The sequence below is a fragment of the Cyclospora cayetanensis genome, unplaced genomic scaffold (genome assembly GCF_002999335.1).
Source record: "Cyclospora cayetanensis isolate NF1_C8 unplaced genomic scaffold, CcayRef3 CcayRef3_contig_57, whole genome shotgun sequence".
In the NCBI taxonomy this organism is placed as follows: domain Eukaryota; phylum Apicomplexa; class Conoidasida; order Eucoccidiorida; family Eimeriidae; genus Cyclospora; species Cyclospora cayetanensis.
The window spans coordinates 68500-87022 of record NW_020312557.1 but is presented as its reverse complement, the minus strand read 5'-3'; the positions used below and the strand labels follow the sequence as shown (position 1 = coordinate 87022).

Below are 18523 nucleotides of genomic sequence, written 5' to 3'. Positions count from 1 at the left end.
TATGTATATACAAACTCTCACACACCGACGAGTGAAACCACGGCCCTATGTCTCTTAGCTTTGCTGGCGCATCACAGCATCCAGAACGCCTGTTTTCGTTAGTTTTCTTTTGAAGCACACAGGAGCTGGCCGGGAATGTGCATAGACAGGCGCTGGGGGGCGTCAAGCCTTCGTTGCGGAGTGCACCGCAGGCGTAGAGATAGATGGGTGGGGAGCATGCACCCCGGGTGGAAGGCATGTATATTTATCTTATTCTTTAGGCTTCGATAGGCACCCACGTCAGTCAGCTCGGGCTGGCCTGCCCGGTTCTTTGGAGGACTGGTCCCTAAATACACTTGCGGGCATGCGCCTCTGCCACTCTTGTGCGTCGTAGGGGGTGGGCTCGTTGCTCTGTCTATTTGTACGCAAGGCGTGCATGCTCTTATCTCCCCTCCCTCTGTTGCTGCTGTTTGGCGCACCAATGGGGGGACCCTACACGGTGGGAAAATGGAGAGGGGATGTAGAGGCGATCGTAGGATACAATAGAAGTTAAGCAGCACAGGGTGCCGGACGTGCGGAGATGAGAAATGTGTTTGTTTCTGAAAGCGTGTGGGCCGTTGCCTGCCGCCTCCATTTGAAGGGGCTCGTTGTGCGTTGTGCCCGTAACACGGTGGCGCATGCAGCAGTGCATGCGCTGCTTCTGGCGGCCCCATTCTACCTGGCGGTGTGGAACAATCAGTCATTGGTTGCTGTCTGGGGGACTGGCACTACTCCTGCCCATGGGTGCTGCTGCACTCCTTCGAACGCCTCGGGCGGGGGAAGGGGGGTGTTTGTGGCTAAAAGGAAAAGAAGTAGCGGGGGAGAGGCCTGCTTGCAAGGCGATAACGGGAGGAGTGCCTTCGGTTGAATCGTGCGCTCCCCTGCTACGGGGCCTCTCCCCCTTCCTTCCTTGCAGCCTCCCACGCAGGTAGACTCGATGAAATTCCTCAGAATCTTGTCATTTCCTGTGAGGAGCGCCTAAACGGGCGGTTCCTTCGCGATGATCGCCAACCGGCCTCCTGCTCTATGAGTGGTGAGCGCCATGACGAGGATCTTGATCACATTGTAGACAAGCGGCAGAACCCAAAGACAGGAAACAAAGCAGGGCGTGTTGAGGTTGAGGCTCCGCATGGCTTCGCCTCCCCCCTTCTCTGCAGCTATCATCACGAGAAGCGGAGGAGGGAGCGTGGCAGCGTATGCTGCAGCCACTGTTGGGGTTTGCAGCTTAAGCAGCAGCAAACCTTCCAACGATGAGCAGAAGGGAAGCAGCAACAAAGGAACGGCGGCGCATGCACCCGCGTAAAAAACCGCCCTACTTAACTCGAAATCTGTTGCCGACAAGCGGCAGGATACTGCAAACATAATCACGCACACAAGCACCCACCATCATGCACACTTTTTGACGCTAAGGCGCACCTACATACTGGCATGTACACACACATGCGCATGCCTACACATACATGCATCCCCCATCCACACACTAGACAGCAGAGAAGGGAGATTCAGAGGCGTGCAGGCTAGCCTCAAGGCCCCCCAGTCTGCGTTCAGTGAGACGAGTGGACGCGGATGAAGAGAGCTACACAGAGCACGTTTCGCATTAGCCCTTCGACGGTGCAAGGCGTAAAATGTGCAGCACGTTGATGAGAGGAAGAGGGAACCCCGCCCACACGTAGGACGGATCTGCCCACGGTGCTTACGGAATAGAACCAGGGCCAGCTGAGTAGCAGCAGATAGAATCGCGGTGACAGCCGAAACCTTGAAAATACGCCTTTGCAGCCTTCTGTAGCTGGTAGGTCCTCTTAGAGCCCCCGAGGCTCCCTGGGCAGCGGCAGCATTTACAACCTGAGCCATAGTGTCTGCTGGCATTCCCAGAACCGTATATAGCCCAGACACCAGCTGCGAAGACAGACAACGAAGTGCAGACAGTCGGTCAGGCTTTAGAGAGGTTTCTGTCTGCGGGCGGAGGTAGGAGGACTGGGAGCGCGGGGCGGGGTTGTAAGGCTCTATAAAAAGTGACTTTCGTACATACAGTTATACACACATCTGTAGCTTTAAATACCCCAACAGATAAGCACACGCGTGGTTCACGTCTCATCAAAGTCCCTGGATAAGGACCTGCTCGCTTCTCAATATATCAAGCTCCGTGCCTCACTGCCCATCCAACAGGAGGCGTGGACTACTCGAGCTCACGCAGCCAAGATTAACAATGCAGCCATGCAGAACATCTCAAATTGTGCAGAAGAAGACGCGCCGGAGTCTTCAAAGGCTCACGAAGAAGGCAAGTTCAAAGGGATTCCCAAGAATCCCCGTTTACACATGGCATATTTTCTTCATTCGTGCATTTCCTCTTGATTAACTCGTGAACGTATGATTCTTTCAGACGGTTGCACTCAACATGTCCATTTCGTTCAACATAGATATCTACATACGCATATGTTTATTCATAGACATATGTCGGTATTCCGCAGAAATGAGTAGTAGGCGCGTTCATATGTATGCCCGTAACAAAAAAAAACTGAATCCGCCAGTGCAAACAGGACGCCGGGACACCCTAGGGTCCGATGAATCGAGGCATATTTGGAAAGGCTTTTGGGCTGAATAAGGCGCTTGTGAGATGAATGACTCAGAGATCTTGTTGAACGAAGTACTCGCATCTTTTGCCAGGAACGGAAGAAGTGATAGCCCCAAAACATCGGGCTTCTCACACGCCGCAGCAGCCATCCATGTTCTAGCCTGGCGCTTAATACAGCACCCTCTGTGTCCTGGGGGTTATGTGTGAGTGTGCGTGTGTGTATGTGGCATTCTGAAGCCTTATCAAGCGCTATGCGTGGATCCGTGCTCACTTGATGGGCGGCCATGGCCTTAGGACCCTGCAAGGAGGCAGCCTTCGTCATGGAAGAGTACAGTACTAGCCTATGAAAAACAGCAAGAAGCACACAAAACACACACCTTCAAGAGAAAGCAGAGCTCTAGAGGCTAGAAAGGATATTTTTTCGCGAATACCGGCTATGTACCAGGCCGACTTCTAACCAAAACCCAACTGGAACAATCAACTATCCCCGCGTACCCCCCTCTTGCCTCCTACCCCGCTCCCCCGACACATCTGCCACCCCATCTCCCTCCCTCGCTCTCTCTCAAGGCACCCTACAGGCCTGCTGCCAACGTGTGTGGATGCGTCTGGAGCGTGTCTTTGCGCCTCCCCACCCCGAGACCAGGCGTGTTGCAGCTTGCTCTGGACCTGTCGGTTCTATGGCGACAATGGCGGCGGCCCTGCTGCGTAGCAGCGCCTCGCTCATCGCCTGCTGCTTACCTGACACAACACTGCGTCAAGACGGGCAGCACGAAGGGAGCGAAAGGGAGCACCTCGGAGGGGAGCGGCGGCCGATAGAGCTGCCAGACGGTCTGCAGACGCTGCAGGAAACCGTGCATGCGATGGTATTCCTTCTGCTGGTGGCTCGGGGAGCTGGCAGCCGCCAGTGTTCCTAGGCGCACCAGCAGCGCTGCCGCGGAAGCAACTTGCACGGCCACAACGGTTAATGCCGCGGCAGAAACAAAAGCTCTGGCCGCTTCCAAAGGCGCAGCTGCAGCAGTGGCAGCGCCACGCGCGGCATACATGAAAAAGAGAGGCGCCGCCACTGCCGCAGATGCCAGCGTCGCAATCTGCGGGGATGGATCTCTGAGCGTCAGCAGGGCTGCCTTGGCCGTCAAGGCAACAAGACAGCTCGGAAGCGAGACACAGCGCAGCCGTAAAACCTCGACAGCCAGAGACAGCGTCTCTTGCTGCAGGCGCATTTCGTCAGCCGCTGGTGAGCCCGCCGCTGCACCCACTCCCCGAATACTCAAAAAGAACGACAGAATCGAAGCGCTGCCAGCATACACGGCCGCCGCCAACATCACCCCCACGCCGGCTGCAGCCAAACACAGGCACACACATACATACACATACGTATACATACATACATATACATACATACACATACATACACAGACACACATATACGCAGACACACATATACACACACATACATGCACACATACACATCCATATATAAACATACACACATACATATACATACATACACATACACATACATACATACACAGACCCACATATACACAGACACACATATACATACATACACATACATACACAGACACACATATACACAGACATATATGCACACATACACATCCATATATAAACACATACATATACATAGACGTACATACACATACACACACATACACATACACACAGATACATATACATACACGTACATACACATACCTACACACATACGTATATATACATACACACATAAGCACCCCAAAGGCACACTTGAGAACCGTGTGACACTCCCCCCCCAACGCCTCTGTCTTTGAGCTGGGACGTGCGTCAGCTTTCCGTCCGAATCACAGCTCTCTGCTTAATTTGTTCGAAGCTTTCGAACTACGCACTCGCAATCCACGCGCCAACCGCAGCCACGCGAAGCGCCGGTGCCAGTGCCACCGCCTGCCTACGGCCTTCGCGTCCTTCATAAGCCCCTTCAGCGTCCACACCCTTGACAGTGGACGCAAGCGCGTCTTTTCCCCGTGCATGTCGCCCCCCTGCACGGCTGCACAAAGCCCCCACCGCGAGGCCTAGGGCAGCCAGGAGAAGACAGAGACCATCGGGAACCTGTCCACCAGCTCCTACTGCAACCACAGCCAAGGGCGCCCCCTCTTTTAGCCGAGCCGCGGCTGCCGAGGCGAGAAGAGACAGCAGTGGATCCTGAAGCCACGTGAGCAACACTGAGAGGACGATACCCCATATATGGCCTGTTGGCAGTAACGCGCTCTTCTGAGCAAGCCCTTCCTGGTATTGCAGCTTCGCCCCCCCCGTGCATGCGCCTGCCAGCCGCCTCTTTGCACCCCCGCCGCCGCTGACCCCAGCGCCCCTCAAGACGAGGCTTGAAGCCTGCACGCAGGGGTCCCCACTGCTGCTGATGAAGGCGCGTGCCGCTTCAGCCGCAACAGCGTGCTCGGCGGAAATCGCCCAGACGTCGCTTGGAGGCGGCGGCGCTGAAGAGGGAGGGGGGCCCTCCGAGGGAGGCCAGTGCAAGGGGGGGACGTAGCGCGGCGAGGCAAGCGGCCCTTGAACATCCTCCGCACATGCCGCCGTCCTTGGTTCGGAAGTCGCTGTAAGGTGTTCAAGGAGGCTGTGAGGGGAACTTTCTGAAGCTCTTCTTACCGCCGCTGGTGCGGCTGCAGCTGTGGAGGCGGGTGTTTCTGGCGCGGCTGCCGCCGCCGAGGCTCCCGTTGCTGCCGCTTGATCCTTGCTATCCCTGCACGGGAAGTCCTCGAGCGTGCTGTGTCTGGACAGCTGGTTGTTGCGCTCCTGCTGTCCCCGTCGGAGATGCTCTTTCAGGGGCGCGTGCAGAACCCCAAGGCCTTCTGGCACTGCATCCGCATTCCCCGATGGAGGCTTTTGAGCCAGTGCCTCCGGAGCGCTAGCTGGCGCGGCGTCGTCTTCTGTGTGAGTGCGTCGCTCTGCCACTTGTGCGCGCGCCTGCTGCTTGCGGGCGCTCTCGGGGTTGCTGGGGAGGGGGCCCCTTCCGTAGACCCCCCTTCCCTGGTCGCCCCTTTCTTGCCTGTGGGCAGCCTGCCGCCGAGACCTAGCGCCTCCTCCGTGTGGCATTTTGCGACATGTGTACACCCGATGGCTGCAGGAGGCGAGGGGTTACTGCTCCGCAAGCCCCCGGAGGCGAGGAAGGGGGACTCGAGGGGAGGCGCCGCAGGGAGGGAGCGAAGGGGTTGTCTTCACGCTTCCCGGCGTGAAAAGGCGGAATCTCACTACGCCCCGATTAAGAAGGGAGATTCAAGTATTTGAAGGGCAAGGGGGTCAAAAATTAATGATTTGGGGATAGGGGTCTCGAGGGGAGGGGGCGGGAGGAGACGGTACGGTGGTGAGGGTCTGGTGATATACCTGCTCGGGATTACTTTTGTCGGTACCTCCATGGTCTTCCAGTATTAGATTGCCCTTCAACGAAGGCTTCTTAGAAATATACTCTTCTTCTCTGACACTTCAGCTTCCTTTGCCAGATCAACACTAAAACCCGGAACTTTTCGTACAGAAAACCCCAAACCGCTCGCACGCCGATTTGTTACAGACGAAGCGCATGAACGAACACACACTTCATACAGTGCGCACATCCCAGATACACGGTTGGTGGTCGAGTATCATTCCTAGCGCAAAAGGCGTGCTTGTGTGGCTCAGGCGCCCGAACCTAGCCAATTGCGTTGTTCCCTGCCGTCAACCCCTTTTACGCTGTATTCCCCTAGCTGCCTGCTGCCCATACGGCTGTGTCTGTACATACACCAGCACATACGGGAGTACCTGAGGCATTGTCGTCAGGGAACTCATTGAAAGGTGAACTCTTCAGCTCCTAATCCTCTCCGTTTCCATAGAACGCGTCTGAATACCGGGCAGCTGTCTATGTGCATGCCGACGAAGGGGTTTGTGAGATGCATTCAGGGAGGGGACCGCCTCCAAATGCAAAGCTCTGGCAGCATGGTGAGTATATTGTGGCTATCTAGAGGCAGAGCACATATCGCAACCCGCGAACACCCAGCTGCCCTGCCAGATCCATATCGCAGCCCCTGCTGTTGCTTGCCTTCCTCCTCCGCGCGCTGATTAATCTGGCTGCCCTTGCGAGACAGGAATTTTGCCAAGGCGTAACCGTATTTTAACACCGTGCGGGTAGGGGAGTGGCCCCTCAGTGTAGCGGGCTAAGCCACACTTGAACACCTACTATACTACTTATGTGTGAAGATTTGAGCAGTTGGTGTCTCTGTTCGAATACCTTATTTTTATGCAGAGTACTGTTAGCCTGATGCTTAAAGAGTCAACGCTGTGTCCATGTGAGCTAGATGCCAAGCACAACTAGCTATGATAGCTCGGAATGCTTAGAGGGCGCAGCTACGCTCATCATACTTGTTCCTCTCCCCTCCTGCTGGGAACTCTAGGGAAGCAGGCATGGGATAGAGAAAGCGCTTTGGAAAAGCGTGCAACGATTTTGTTTGTATCGAGTCTGAAATGAAGTACCTCTCTACGGAGACCTCAGATGGACCGTTATAGTTGGTAGCGCCGCAGGAATTTACGCGACTGTTCCCCTCTTTACCAGTGGCTCATGACACCTTTAGGTAACGGGTTTCCGCAAAATAGTTCCACGGCTTCAAGCAACTTATTTTGGCCCCGGAAAATTTGGCTTTTCTTGCCAACAGACTGAGAAATAGCCCTCTGTCTATAAAAGTTGCCGATGACACAACGCCTGTAGGGGCGCAGAGGCCATCCTTGAAGTTAATGTTGACTCAGTTGTTCCACAGCTGGTAGAAATGCACGATCTGTCACCTGATAATAGGTTTGTGGATGTGCCGATAAGGTTGCGCAGATCGGAAATAGATGACGATTTAAAGGATGGGCACGTACTCGGAAATTTGGTCACCCGGTTGGCGGTGTACCTCGTTAGTACTCTGAGATTACCAGAATTGAGTGCTCCGAGATGCAAGTGTATTTCGCGATAACCACTTTCATAGCGGTACCCCTACGGAACTGCTACGGTTCAAGCCTTCTTAGGAGCCCTGAATCAGCTTTTTCCGCCCATAACGGCTCAAAATCAAGCTCTGGCTAGGCTAAGAAAGCCGAAGCAGGGTAATCTATCTATAGATCTGGATGTCGGGAAATAGTAAACCTTGGCATTTAAAAGCCATCACGTAATTGAGTAGCCGCTTTGTCAGTGGTCCAGCTCAAGTCTACCCGAAGTGCAACATCAAGTGGTAGCAGGGTGGCCAGTAACCTGGACATTATTCAGTCAACCGGTTAAGGGCTTACAGACGATGGAAAACCCGAGAGTTTTAGAGCCAAGTGGGCGTAACTCATGCGTATTCGACCGAAACGGGTAAATTATGTCGGGATCCATAACCTGTGGATATCGGTGCTGTGTCAGCTGGCCCTTGTTCACAGTCTGATGTGAACAAAAAAAAGATATTAGGGGACACTCGAATTGAAGCAGCCCAGAAAGCTCCATAACAAAGCATCTGCTTGGGTCTTTTTGATCCAAAACTGCAAGCGCGGGGGGACCTGACGAGTGAAGGCACGCAGATTTTCGCTCTCATGAGAACAATTGTGCATCTGTAAATCTGTGTTCAGGCTGCAATAATTGAGGGAGGTCCGAAAAAATCAGACGGTCAAGTCGATACAAGGCCCTTCCAAACTTATATCGGCATACAAATCGTCACCAGTACTTCATTCCTACGTTTGTTCGGGTGAATGTTTTTTTGACTAATCTACTCTACGAAACCGCAGTCTACGACCTGGATGGAGGGGCTGATATCGCAGGGGGGACGCCGCTTGGCAGCCCGACAACTCCACTACTTGCATTTTCTGATCATGAGCGTCATTTCTTCCTGACCAGCAATGCGGGCTACGTAGTACTGAGCCCAAGACTCTTTCAACGAGCTATGGGCTTTCCAGAACGTCAAATTACTGCTTATTCTTCTGATCGTTCCACCGAGACCACGCAGCGCTCACCAGTGCAGGAAGAGAAACTCAGTGTGATGAGGTAGGGCGTGAAAAGAATGCCGGCACTCTTTATGTGGGCTTCATTTTAACGTCCGAGACAACCACCTGTTTATGCGGTACCTTACGATAAGTGTTTGAGTCTTTGATAGTCGTGAAGTGGTCCAGTGCCTCGGGCGCGTCCCGCAGTACGATTCATCAGTGAAGGACGTGCTCTCCCGACTCCCCAGCAACTTATCACCAAACAACACATCCGCCCTTGTCTGTAATGGGTCACGGTCTGACTCAAAAGTATATAAGTGTCTTGGTTTCAACACACAGGCATCTCCTTATCGTTGCCAAAATTCAGAATGGCAAAAAGATGAAGTACCACCACTTTGTGAGCGGCCTACTGTGGCTCAAATTGGAGCAGGGCCTTCATTACTTGCACATCCCGACTGTGCTTCACAGTGCTATTCTGCGCAAACCACTCTATCAGATTCTTTTAGACTGTGGCAGGACTCACTCCAGAGTGGAAGCTCAGGATCGTTCTTGTGGCTCAGGATGCGTCCTGCGGCCGAGGGGTATGCCTTGGCATACCCAGAGTGTCAGCGGCTAGGAACCCTAGATTTTACTAAATTTAGCCTGAGCTGCCTTGCTTTTCAAAGGATTCAAATTGACCTGCCCAATGACTATCTTACAGGAGGGGGGTGGTTGGAATAGCATCCATGTCGCTGCCCACAAACTCGGCAAGTATTCCCATTTCATCCCTTTCTCTAGCTCTGTAACAGCTAAGCAAGTCGCCTGTTTACTCTTACGCCATGCCTGGAAGCTTCACGAATTTTCTGCCAGTATCGTTACGAACAGGTATCAGACCTTCGCTAATGCACTATGGCGTGCCCTGCTAACCCCTGCCCACATATCGACCATGGTCTGACCACTGTGAAAATACCCATGCAGGTAAACAGACAAAGCGCTTCAAACGCACGCTTCTCCGTATTCGCAACTTTATGATCACAAAAGTCGAGGTGGTTAGCTTCACGTTTTCCGCGTGCTGAGTGGGCTCATATTACAATGATACACTTGTCGACCTAATGCTCCCCCGTATCCCAGGTCTGTACTAAAAAGCTGCTTTCGGATCTATGCCTGGACCTGGTGGTCTTTGGTCAGCAACCATCCTTGGCAGCGGAGGGATTTAAAGAAGGTGTCGTTCTTGCGCGAGAATGTATGGGCAAAACACACAAGAGCATTGCACGGATTTATTAAAAAAGCGATGGATGGTTGCGTGTTTAGCGCCTGAATATTTGATCCTGGTGGATCAGCAGGCTGTCCGGAATGCATCAAAGTGTGACGAAAAGAAACTTCTGGACGTGGGTCTAGGAGCACTAGTGATTCTACCAACAATCACTGCTTTGTCTCACTGGCTTGATTTCCCCCAAAGTTGGAGGCTTCAGAGAACTATCAATATTGGCTTTCCAACAAGGATTCAAGACTTCCCAGATTATTCGCGGGCTTTCCTGCGCAGGCAAGTGAGATTGGAAGGTAAAGGATGCATATGGAAAGTTAGTATTCACAGGGAATAGTAGAGGTGCTGGATTCTAGGACTATGGAGTGCTGGTGACAGACTCGACGACAGCTTCTAGGTAAGGGGGTGGGTATCGCAAGCCCTGGTGGCCGACGGAAGAGCACTGTTAAGCGTCGTTGGGGGCAGGATAATTTTGGGTACTGTTTGATTTATAGCGCTAGTCTCCATGGACGGTGTTCCTCGACTACCTTGAATACTTTTTCTGTCCTTCCTGGCCGCTTCTCTTTTGGAAACAGTAATCTATGCCAGTAAACATTGCTTGAAATGCTCCTGGCTTTTGTTGATACTGTGTTTCCTCCACGATCGGGTTTATGTGCAGGCACCTCAAGGTCCAGTTCCCGTGCATCCTCCTCTGTGTGTCTTTGTGTCCTTCAAATCGACTCGTTGCATGCACCTTTCCTTACAAGTTCCTGAGGTATTGCTGAAGTAGGGTATCTTTTGCCTCCCTCTACATATTCTACTTGATTACTGCTTTCACATAGTGGAACGCCCACGTTTTAGCACCCTGATGAAAGCAATCTCACCGCCGGTGTCGTTATGTCTTGGTTTCTCGTTCGTTAGGACTGCGTATCTCTCTTCTCTATCTCTCCTGAGGTTGATGAGCATACTGTCATTTCAGAGTGCATGTGTTTCTTCCCTTCCATTTTTTCTGCGAGGTTGACGGAAGTAATGCTTTTGTCATTGACGCTCTTTTCGTGTTTCTGCATGGCGGGGTCATGAGCATAGAGCGGGGACACCTGCTATTCTGCATGCACGTGGCCTTCAGGGACACGTACGTAAAACGAGAGCGTGTGCTTTAAAATGCGCGTGTGCAGTAAGCTAAACTACACTGAAACACTTTCTACAAGAATGGTTATATTGATGCTAGTATTGTAGAAGGAACGACTAATTGGCTTGTGTGTTCGTATCCTATTTAGTGCAGAGTGCTCTTGGCTCCGTACAAGAAGGTACAGAGCTGTAAAATGGGTGTTTGATGCCATGTGCAACTAGCTGCGAATTCTCGGACTGTTTAGAGGGTGCAGCTATATGCACTTTGGCTTAGCCTCTCCTCTCATGTGGAGAACTGTGGGGGTCCCGGTCGGAGAAGATCAAAGTTCTTTTGAAAGCACTCACAACGTGTGTATCAAGCATGTATTGCGTGTGGACTCAAGACCTTATGGAGCGACTGAAGAGTACTTAGGGGCTGTGTGTCGCCCTGAAAACGCGAATGCTTGTCGAGAGCCCTTCCTTCTGTTTGCTTCAATCAAGGCTCAATCCTTTCGAGGAGTGAAGCTTGCTCGTTCATGAATTCCTCAACCGAGACATCTCCCCGTTCCTCCTCAAATATGTTAATACCATCCCTGCAACTGTGAATTTTACGTGCCTAAGAGCTTCGCATAATTAGAGCAAAGTAAGCCCGTGGACCGCGAGGACTTCAGTGCTGCTACTACTCTACTTTGGAGAGAATCGTCCCCCACCACTCAGACAGTGGCACCACGGTGGAAAATGGCCGGACTCCTCCGTGAAAACAAGAGGGCCTCACGGCACTTTTGCCTGCTTCTATATCTACGTTGGCGCGGGGGCATTTGTTCCCATGTGCTCCTGAATAATATCCCTTGAATTTAATAGCAACAGTGCTACTACAAACAATATCATCCATCAGCAGGAGCAGCGATGCAAAAAGCGAGCTGCGGAACTACAGTACTTCATCACAACTGTCATTCGTGTTAGGAGGAACGCCACAGACGCGCTGAAGGAGACTTCATAACCCAGTAGGGCATTGGCAGTGTCGCGTGGCTGTACCATGCAGACACCGGCCGAATGAAGAGAAAAATCAGCTCTGGCCCCCCTAACTAAACCTTTTGCCGTGTTTCAACGCCTTGCACTCCTGCAACCGGCTTGCACTATTCCTTCCTGCGCCTGTTGCTGGCTCTGTGGCTGCACCTTACAGACGGGGGACTGTGCTTCTTGGGTGCCGTGTAAGAGCGTCAGCAGAGCAAGGAAGCCCTCTCAGTAGAGCAACTGGCAATGGCATGCAGGAGGTGCCACTCGCCTAAACAAGGCGAGGGATACCAGAAATAGAGCAACGCAGAAGGGACAATGAGAGAAGAGAGAAAGAGATATTTCTCCCAGCTTTGTTCGACAGCACCCACATTAGCGTGGCTGCCTTCACTTAGGAAAATTATCTTGCAGAAAAGCATAAAAGCTGGGCACAAAAAATGCTGATTATGCCCAGTGAACACCCATCCCCAAGACCCGATCTAGCACATGGCACAGAAGCACTGGAAGGCACAGCTCTGCAGGCTCGCAGCACGCTGTCACGCCACTGGAAGATTGGTCATCTCGATCTTCCTGCCTGTCGGCGCCCCTGCATTCGATTTGGTCCGTGCTGCTACTACTTCTGTCCAGAACTGGCAGAGATACCTGTTGTGACCGTGAAACTTCCCAGAAATATATCATAACGACACAAAGCTATATGCAGTATCCTAAGGAAAGAGGGAGACATGTGGCAAGCACATGCCGCGCCAAGATATATCTCATCATGAATAGATATGAAGATACATGCTTATTCATGCAGCTAAAGAAGAACAAAAAGAAACCAGAATCCGAGCGAGACGACGAAATTGCATGAATGAAGCAGACTCTGAAGATGATTGAAATGATTGCTCCTCAGAAGACGTTGCACACAGAAATCACAGAAACTGTAGTACATTAAATCAAACACCTATAGGACAGGCAAAGCTCTTGCACTGCCCTCTTTTCGATGTCCGCTGTTGTTAAGGAGCCCGTCAGTAATCCCGATCAACAACCACCTCGGTGTCTTCGCCGTCGTCAGGGTTCACGTCGGCCTCCTCTGAGACAAGAACCGCAGAGTGCCTTGCTTTACGGAGTATGTATGTACTAAATCGGCTTCCAGCACGCAAATACAAGTTGCCAGAAGGATCACAGCTGCTCTTTCGGCATCTGCTACATTCACGAGAAAGCCTTATTAAAGTTATTTCGCTCTAGTCCACAATTACGCGCACGTGCACAGCGGAAACAGGCAAGCCGCAGACTCACAGCCCTCTGCCTAAACGCTTATATGCTCAAAGAAGAAGTGGCAGTCTACAAGAAAGCACTGCCATTTGGCGCTTCAAAAAAGATTTCACTGAGCTCTCCATCCCCCTTCCTGCTACCAAGACACCCTTCCATGTGCAATACATGCATCCACACGAAGACATCACCCCATACCACAGGACAGCGGAGCGACCGATACGCCTAGATGCCTCTGCAGCTGTCACGATTTCACTTACCCCAAAAGGAGGGCTCTGCCTGCTGCACAAGATCCGATTGCCTTTTCGGTTTCCTAGGAGCAACAGCCTGCTCCTGAAGATACTCGGACTGCGCGCTAGCTGACTTCGTGATTGGTGGCTTTCGCTGGCGTCTTCTGGTCACGAGTTATAAAGCAAAATGCACAGCAAAGACGCACAGGATGACACAGTGAAGAGGCCGATGGTGAGCAAATAGGCCAAGGATATGATGCAGCACACAGGGAAAACAATGCAATAAGAGGGGAGGCAGGTAGCGCGCCTTCACGGCACAGTACACACGGTGACGCCACAGACAAGCTGACAGACATTTGAAAATACACACGAACACTGCAGTCTCTCTACATGTTGCATCACATCTTTCCTTGTGCCTCTTTTGTTCCCTGCTCACCTGTAAAAGAAGACGGACGCTGCAAGCACGACTAGCAGAACCCCTCCTACCGAGAGACAAATGATTAACACCACGGACTCGCCTACACAACACAAATGTGTACATGGAAACACAGATCAACGCTCACACCGTAAAGGCGAGTGTCGTTCATGCACCCAGGGAAACTGCATAAGAGGAGATACACCTCGACGCGGCTGAGCGTAAAGGGTGCCGGCAGCCTAACCACACTCTGTAACACTGGCTTAACCGTAGCCCGACAAGCACGCAGACAACAGTACCACTCGATCATCCCTTCCCCCATTGTGATCTGCAACTATGCCAGGAGATGATACCCGGTACATAAACTAGTAAGGGGAGGGGATGGAGGAGCTGTCTACGCGCCATAAAAACAATTTTGAACAAAGGGTTTTTGGGGCCCTGCTTGCCTACATTTGAGTGTGTCGCCGGTGCTGCAGCCAGCTTCATTAGCAACGAGATGATTCCCCTCGCAAGTGGAAATGGTTCTCTTGCACGACTTGAAATCGCAAGATCCCGGTGTTTGTGGGAAAGAGCTGTCGCAATTAGGAAGCGCCTCCTCTTCCAGGCTCCCCAATGCGGTGTACGCAACTCCAGAAGCTAGCGGGACAGCGCAGTCAGGGATCTCAGCCGAAAGAACGCATTCTCCTAAGCTACCGCCGTAATAGCTAGCATAGTTCATGCCCTTTCCACCTGCGCGGCACACAAGCACGACTCAGAGACACCGAGGAATTTGGAAGAATGAGAGCAATATTGCATTCGGGTGATTGGCCAATTCAAAGACTTGGCAGACTGATCAGTAGGCAGCTGGGTAATGAGCCGCCTCATTTGGAAATGATGATTATTTCTAAGGCTGTAGCTTCGGCTCGATATCCGCATGTGTGAACGGAGAGAGCCATAGCGGGGTAATAATGCATCTTCTGCGACGCTTGCCGCATTACCAACGGGGCACACCTGTGCCCCTTCCTGACAACTTCCCAGATGGTCAATTACAGCAAAAACTGATCGCCACACTGCTAGAACCTCATTCTGCACTGCCTGTCCGACCCATAAGATGTACGTCCGTGCCCTATGTCCGCTGGAGGACGGTACCACGAGCAGTGGCGCCCTTACCAGACTTAGGCTGATCGGGGCCTGCCGATGGGAAGTAGTATCCGAGGGTTCCAATGTCCTCTGAAGTTGTAGAAGGATGATCACTGGCCACTTCGGGGTTGTTAAATGCCAGAGCCCAACACTCCTCCTTTGATGCAACCCTCTCGACTTTAGAAGCACTTCTGTGCCGATGCTCCACGCATACACCATTCGACCAAACCCCAAATACGCTGCCGGAAACCGCCTTGTTCGCTGCGGAAAACAACAGAAAAGGAGATCACCAAACAGCTGAAGCCTGCATGTAGACGCGTTCGAACGAGGATATCTACATACAAACGAATACCCCCGGCACCAGCCCGACCTCGGGGAAAATGGCGCAAGACAGGGAAAAAGATTGTGGGAGTTTTGTCTTCTCCTGATGGAACGGAAGACCTAGGAGAACATGAACCCCTGTCTTCACTGTTGGCCATATTTTGTTACGCACATGCAGAACAAAGAGAGTACGGCTATGCACAGCGCCATCCCAGTGCATGCATTTAGGAACGTTCCGCTCAGAATGCAACTCACGGCATTTCTCCTGCCAGGCGTCTGGATCTTTGCCAACGTAAGAAGACCCGTATACGAGTTCGGGTCGGACATTTGCGGACTTCTTGGGCTCGAAGCAGTACCATGTGAGGCCGGGGGGCTCGTTTCTGGTAGAACAATAGCGTTCCCCCATAAGCCGCTGCATGGTGATAAAGAGGAAGTAGCAAACCCCATTCTTCGTATCATACACGAAGGGATACCGGTAGCCTGAGCTGTTGGGGACTGTCGTCAAATAGCTCATTTCCGCACACTTCCCCAAGGCTGTCTTGGCAGTTACTGCGCATAGAATAGAAGGCACAATACAGGCACGCGCCAAAGCCTCTTGCACTTAACGCGCAGATCGAGTTCAGTGCAAAAAGAGCACTTCTCAACCAGCGCAGTGCCCCTAAGCGCACCGAACCACGTGGCAAGCACACACAATGAAGAAGATAACCCTGTCAGAGTGCTGTCTATAAGCGTGACGAAAAACCACCACTTTTTCAAGACGTACACTGACTGTAGCTGTTGAGTTGTGCGTCAGACATGGGGGAGTAAGAGGTTCCGTTTGTGAGCTTATAGTTGTTGTTGAAGCCTCCAGGAAGTGGGTTGCCGACAGCTTGGGACTCCTGTGCAGTAGGAATGTTAGCGAGAAAATCGTTTGCATACCCGGCCTTCAGAGGCTGGTACAGTATGATGTTTTTCCCGAACACAGGGCACAGGCCTGCCGCTTCTCTGTATGTCTTTCCGTCTACATCCTTATCATTCGATAGGTCGACGTATATGCCGCTTCCTAAACGCAGCATCAAACCCAAGGACATAAGAGAATGGAAGATCACAATCAACACCGTTAAAGAAGAGCCGTATAAGCCGTATACTTCCAGCTTCGTAAACGCCTCATGAATACATCCTCACGCAAAACATGCTGCCCAACGTACAAAGCGTAACCAAACGGCGGAGGGTCCTTTGAAAGACATGAGCGAAAAAGTGAGGTAAAACAGAAGCGGAGAGCATTCTGGGGCCCTTCTAAAACAAGCAAGAGCATTATTAAAACGTGACAGAGGCTCTAAGTGTGCTGGGTGTGCTCTACTGCTGTGGCTCATGAAACCACCCGCATGGCACGGCTTTCCGCAGGGCACCGCAAGCCAGACAACACGAAAGACATGCTGAGAAGAAACATGAGAGGAGGCTGTCCATAAACGCGGAAACCGGCAAGTGGGCCGAGACAAACGCCAATGCAAGGGCAAAAGAGGCGAACACACAGCAGATCCTAATTTGAGAGTTCCTTTTTGCGTGTTTATTAAGCAGCCACACAAATTTTATTTGCTTAAAATACCTACCATGGCTCTGTGGAATGTTGAAACGCGCAAAAAAATCTGCATATGGAGGATCCAAGAAGGGATTGCCCGTTGAGTTGGTGCCACTCGTGAGGTGGACGCCAGCCGAGAGAGACGTAAATGAAGAGGCCAAATGAGCATCTTTGGTTTTATGTTTTATGCCTTCCGCCGGGAAAACTGCCAAAAGACTGAGCAAGACGCAAAACAGTTCCAAGACTGCTGAAGCCAGAACACCCGAATGGCGGCGCTGCATCTTTCCAAGGAGAAAAGGCATAGCAGTGCAGAAATAGGAGGATACCAAAGCGGAGAGTATTTTGGGTATGAAGGTGAAACGAAAAGGACGGGGAATGGTGATGATGGTACGGGAGAGATAAGAAACAGCTGGACTACTGTGGCGCAGGGGGCTCGCTGCTACAGAAAGCAGCACACGGTAAATTCAGTGTTCAAGAGCCCGTCTGAGCTTTTGAAGGCGTCATAGGAAGCTACAATGAAATTATTGGGAAAAGAGGCATCAGCTCCTCAGGGCTTTTCGTTGTACGTGTACACTCCTTCAGCATCGAGACAGCCAAATCTGACGGGTGCGTGGGGAAACGCAGATCTGGCTGAGCTCATCTATCTGGCTCTTAGAAGCAAGATACAGACAAGTAAAACTAGAGGAAACAGAAAGGCGAAAGGTCGTTGAGTCGAGAGAACGCTTCGCATGCCATAGGTAGCCCGGTGAGACGACCAGAGGATCTACTAGCTACTTCCGAAACTCCAATCAAAATGCGGAAGTAAAGACCGGGGGAGAACAGTTGAGGTATTTGAAATATCGCAACAAAAAGGGGTCGCTACGGAGAGATTTGCCAAGTCCTCCTTCCCCGTCCTTCAGGCCTCGTGCACGCCAAGTCTGGACGGTTTGAGTGCCTGAAGCAGCCACTGGTCAGGAGGGGGGAAAGCAACGAGATTCGAGGGAGAGTGGCGCTTTCGAATATACCTGCCTCATGAGCTTAGTTATTTGCAATTTTTATGCTCTTGGTATACCGTACCTCTGTCCATTTCGCTGTATTCTGGTTGAAAAGTCGTCACCGATTCGCCATGGCACCGTCACAGCACGCGAGCCTAGGTTGCATCTAATTGCTGCCTTCTGCTCGTATATGCTCTTAAGTGTCATATTGTAGGCATCTGTAGTGCAAAGGTTTCGGACTGCATTCACTGAATAAAGGGTACAGAAATGCCTTCAAGGATCGCCGTATATTCCTTCCAGCAGTAGTTCAGAAGGCTCCATGGCACCTAGGACTGCTCTTCCTGGCCGATAAGTCAGTTTATAGGTTTGTTTATAGGTGAATTTGGCGATCCAGAGACTCGCATACCATAACATTGGAGTCGGGGGACCGATCCATCGGAGTGCTGTCTGTTGCGTGCCCCGCGACATTTAAACACTTTCTAGTGCAGTGTAGTTAAACTAATAAAGAGTTAGGGAAAAATCGCAAAAGTGTTTTGTCGGTCACAACATCTTGGTATTAGGTGCAGAGTGGCTTTAGGTCTATACGAGACGCAGTGTTGTGTGCGCGGGCGCTACATACAATGCGCAACTAGATGTAAATTCTCCAAGCGCCAACATGATACAGCTACGCGCATCCTAGCTCACGCTCTTCCCCCATGCCAGAAATTCTCTGGGGCAGGGGCAGGGGAAGGTAAGAATGCTTTTATAATACGCAC

The 18523-nt window shown here is 51.7% G+C and overlaps 2 protein-coding genes across 2 annotated transcripts; both read right to left on the bottom strand.

The window, feature by feature from the left end:
• Window positions 1-718: 718 nt before the first annotated feature.
• On the bottom strand, window positions 719-5695 carry LOC34622111. The gene is made up of 6 exons (XM_022735291.2): window positions 4477-5695; window positions 3329-3926; window positions 2862-2931; window positions 1716-1914; window positions 1158-1370; window positions 719-972 (listed from the first exon to the last, which is right to left on the bottom strand). The coding sequence occupies exons 1-6, from the start codon at window positions 5693-5695 to the stop codon at window positions 719-721; spliced, it is 2553 nt and encodes an 850-aa protein (XP_022592047.2).
• Window positions 5696-12907: 7212 nt separating this feature from the next.
• Window positions 12908-17075, bottom strand: LOC34622112 (apical membrane antigen 1). The gene is made up of 8 exons (XM_026335022.1): window positions 16826-17075; window positions 16000-16278; window positions 15492-15785; window positions 14946-15176; window positions 14199-14525; window positions 13818-13899; window positions 13412-13542; window positions 12908-12972 (listed from the first exon to the last, which is right to left on the bottom strand). Exons 1-8 carry the CDS (start codon window positions 17073-17075, stop codon window positions 12908-12910), a joined length of 1659 nt encoding a protein of 552 aa, XP_026190807.1.
• Window positions 17076-18523: the final 1448 nt, after the last annotated feature.

Bases quoted from the DNA above. Each gene is read 5' to 3' on its own strand.
- LOC34622111 (XM_022735291.2), bottom strand. From the start codon at position 5,695: ATGCCACACGGAGGAGGCGCTAGGTCTCGGCGGCAGGCTGCCCACAGG. The intron at 2,932-3,328 runs GTAAGCAGCAGG...TGTTTTTCATAG, and splicing joins TTGACGCAGTGTTGTGTCAG to GCTAGTACTGTACTCTTCCA. The intron at 1,915-2,861 runs GTGAGCACGGAT...CTGTCTTCGCAG, and splicing joins AGGCCATGGCCGCCCATCAA to CTGGTGTCTGGGCTATATAC.
- LOC34622112 (XM_026335022.1), bottom strand. From the start codon at position 17,075: ATGCAGCGCCGCCATTCGGGTGTTCTGGCTTCAGCAGTCTTGGAACTG. The intron at 15,177-15,491 runs GTGAGTTGCATT...TGTTTTCCGCAG, and splicing joins CGCCTGGCAGGAGAAATGCC to CGAACAAGGCGGTTTCCGGC. The intron at 14,526-14,945 runs GTAAGGGCGCCA...TGTGCCGCGCAG, and splicing joins CCCCGATCAGCCTAAGTCTG to GTGGAAAGGGCATGAACTAT.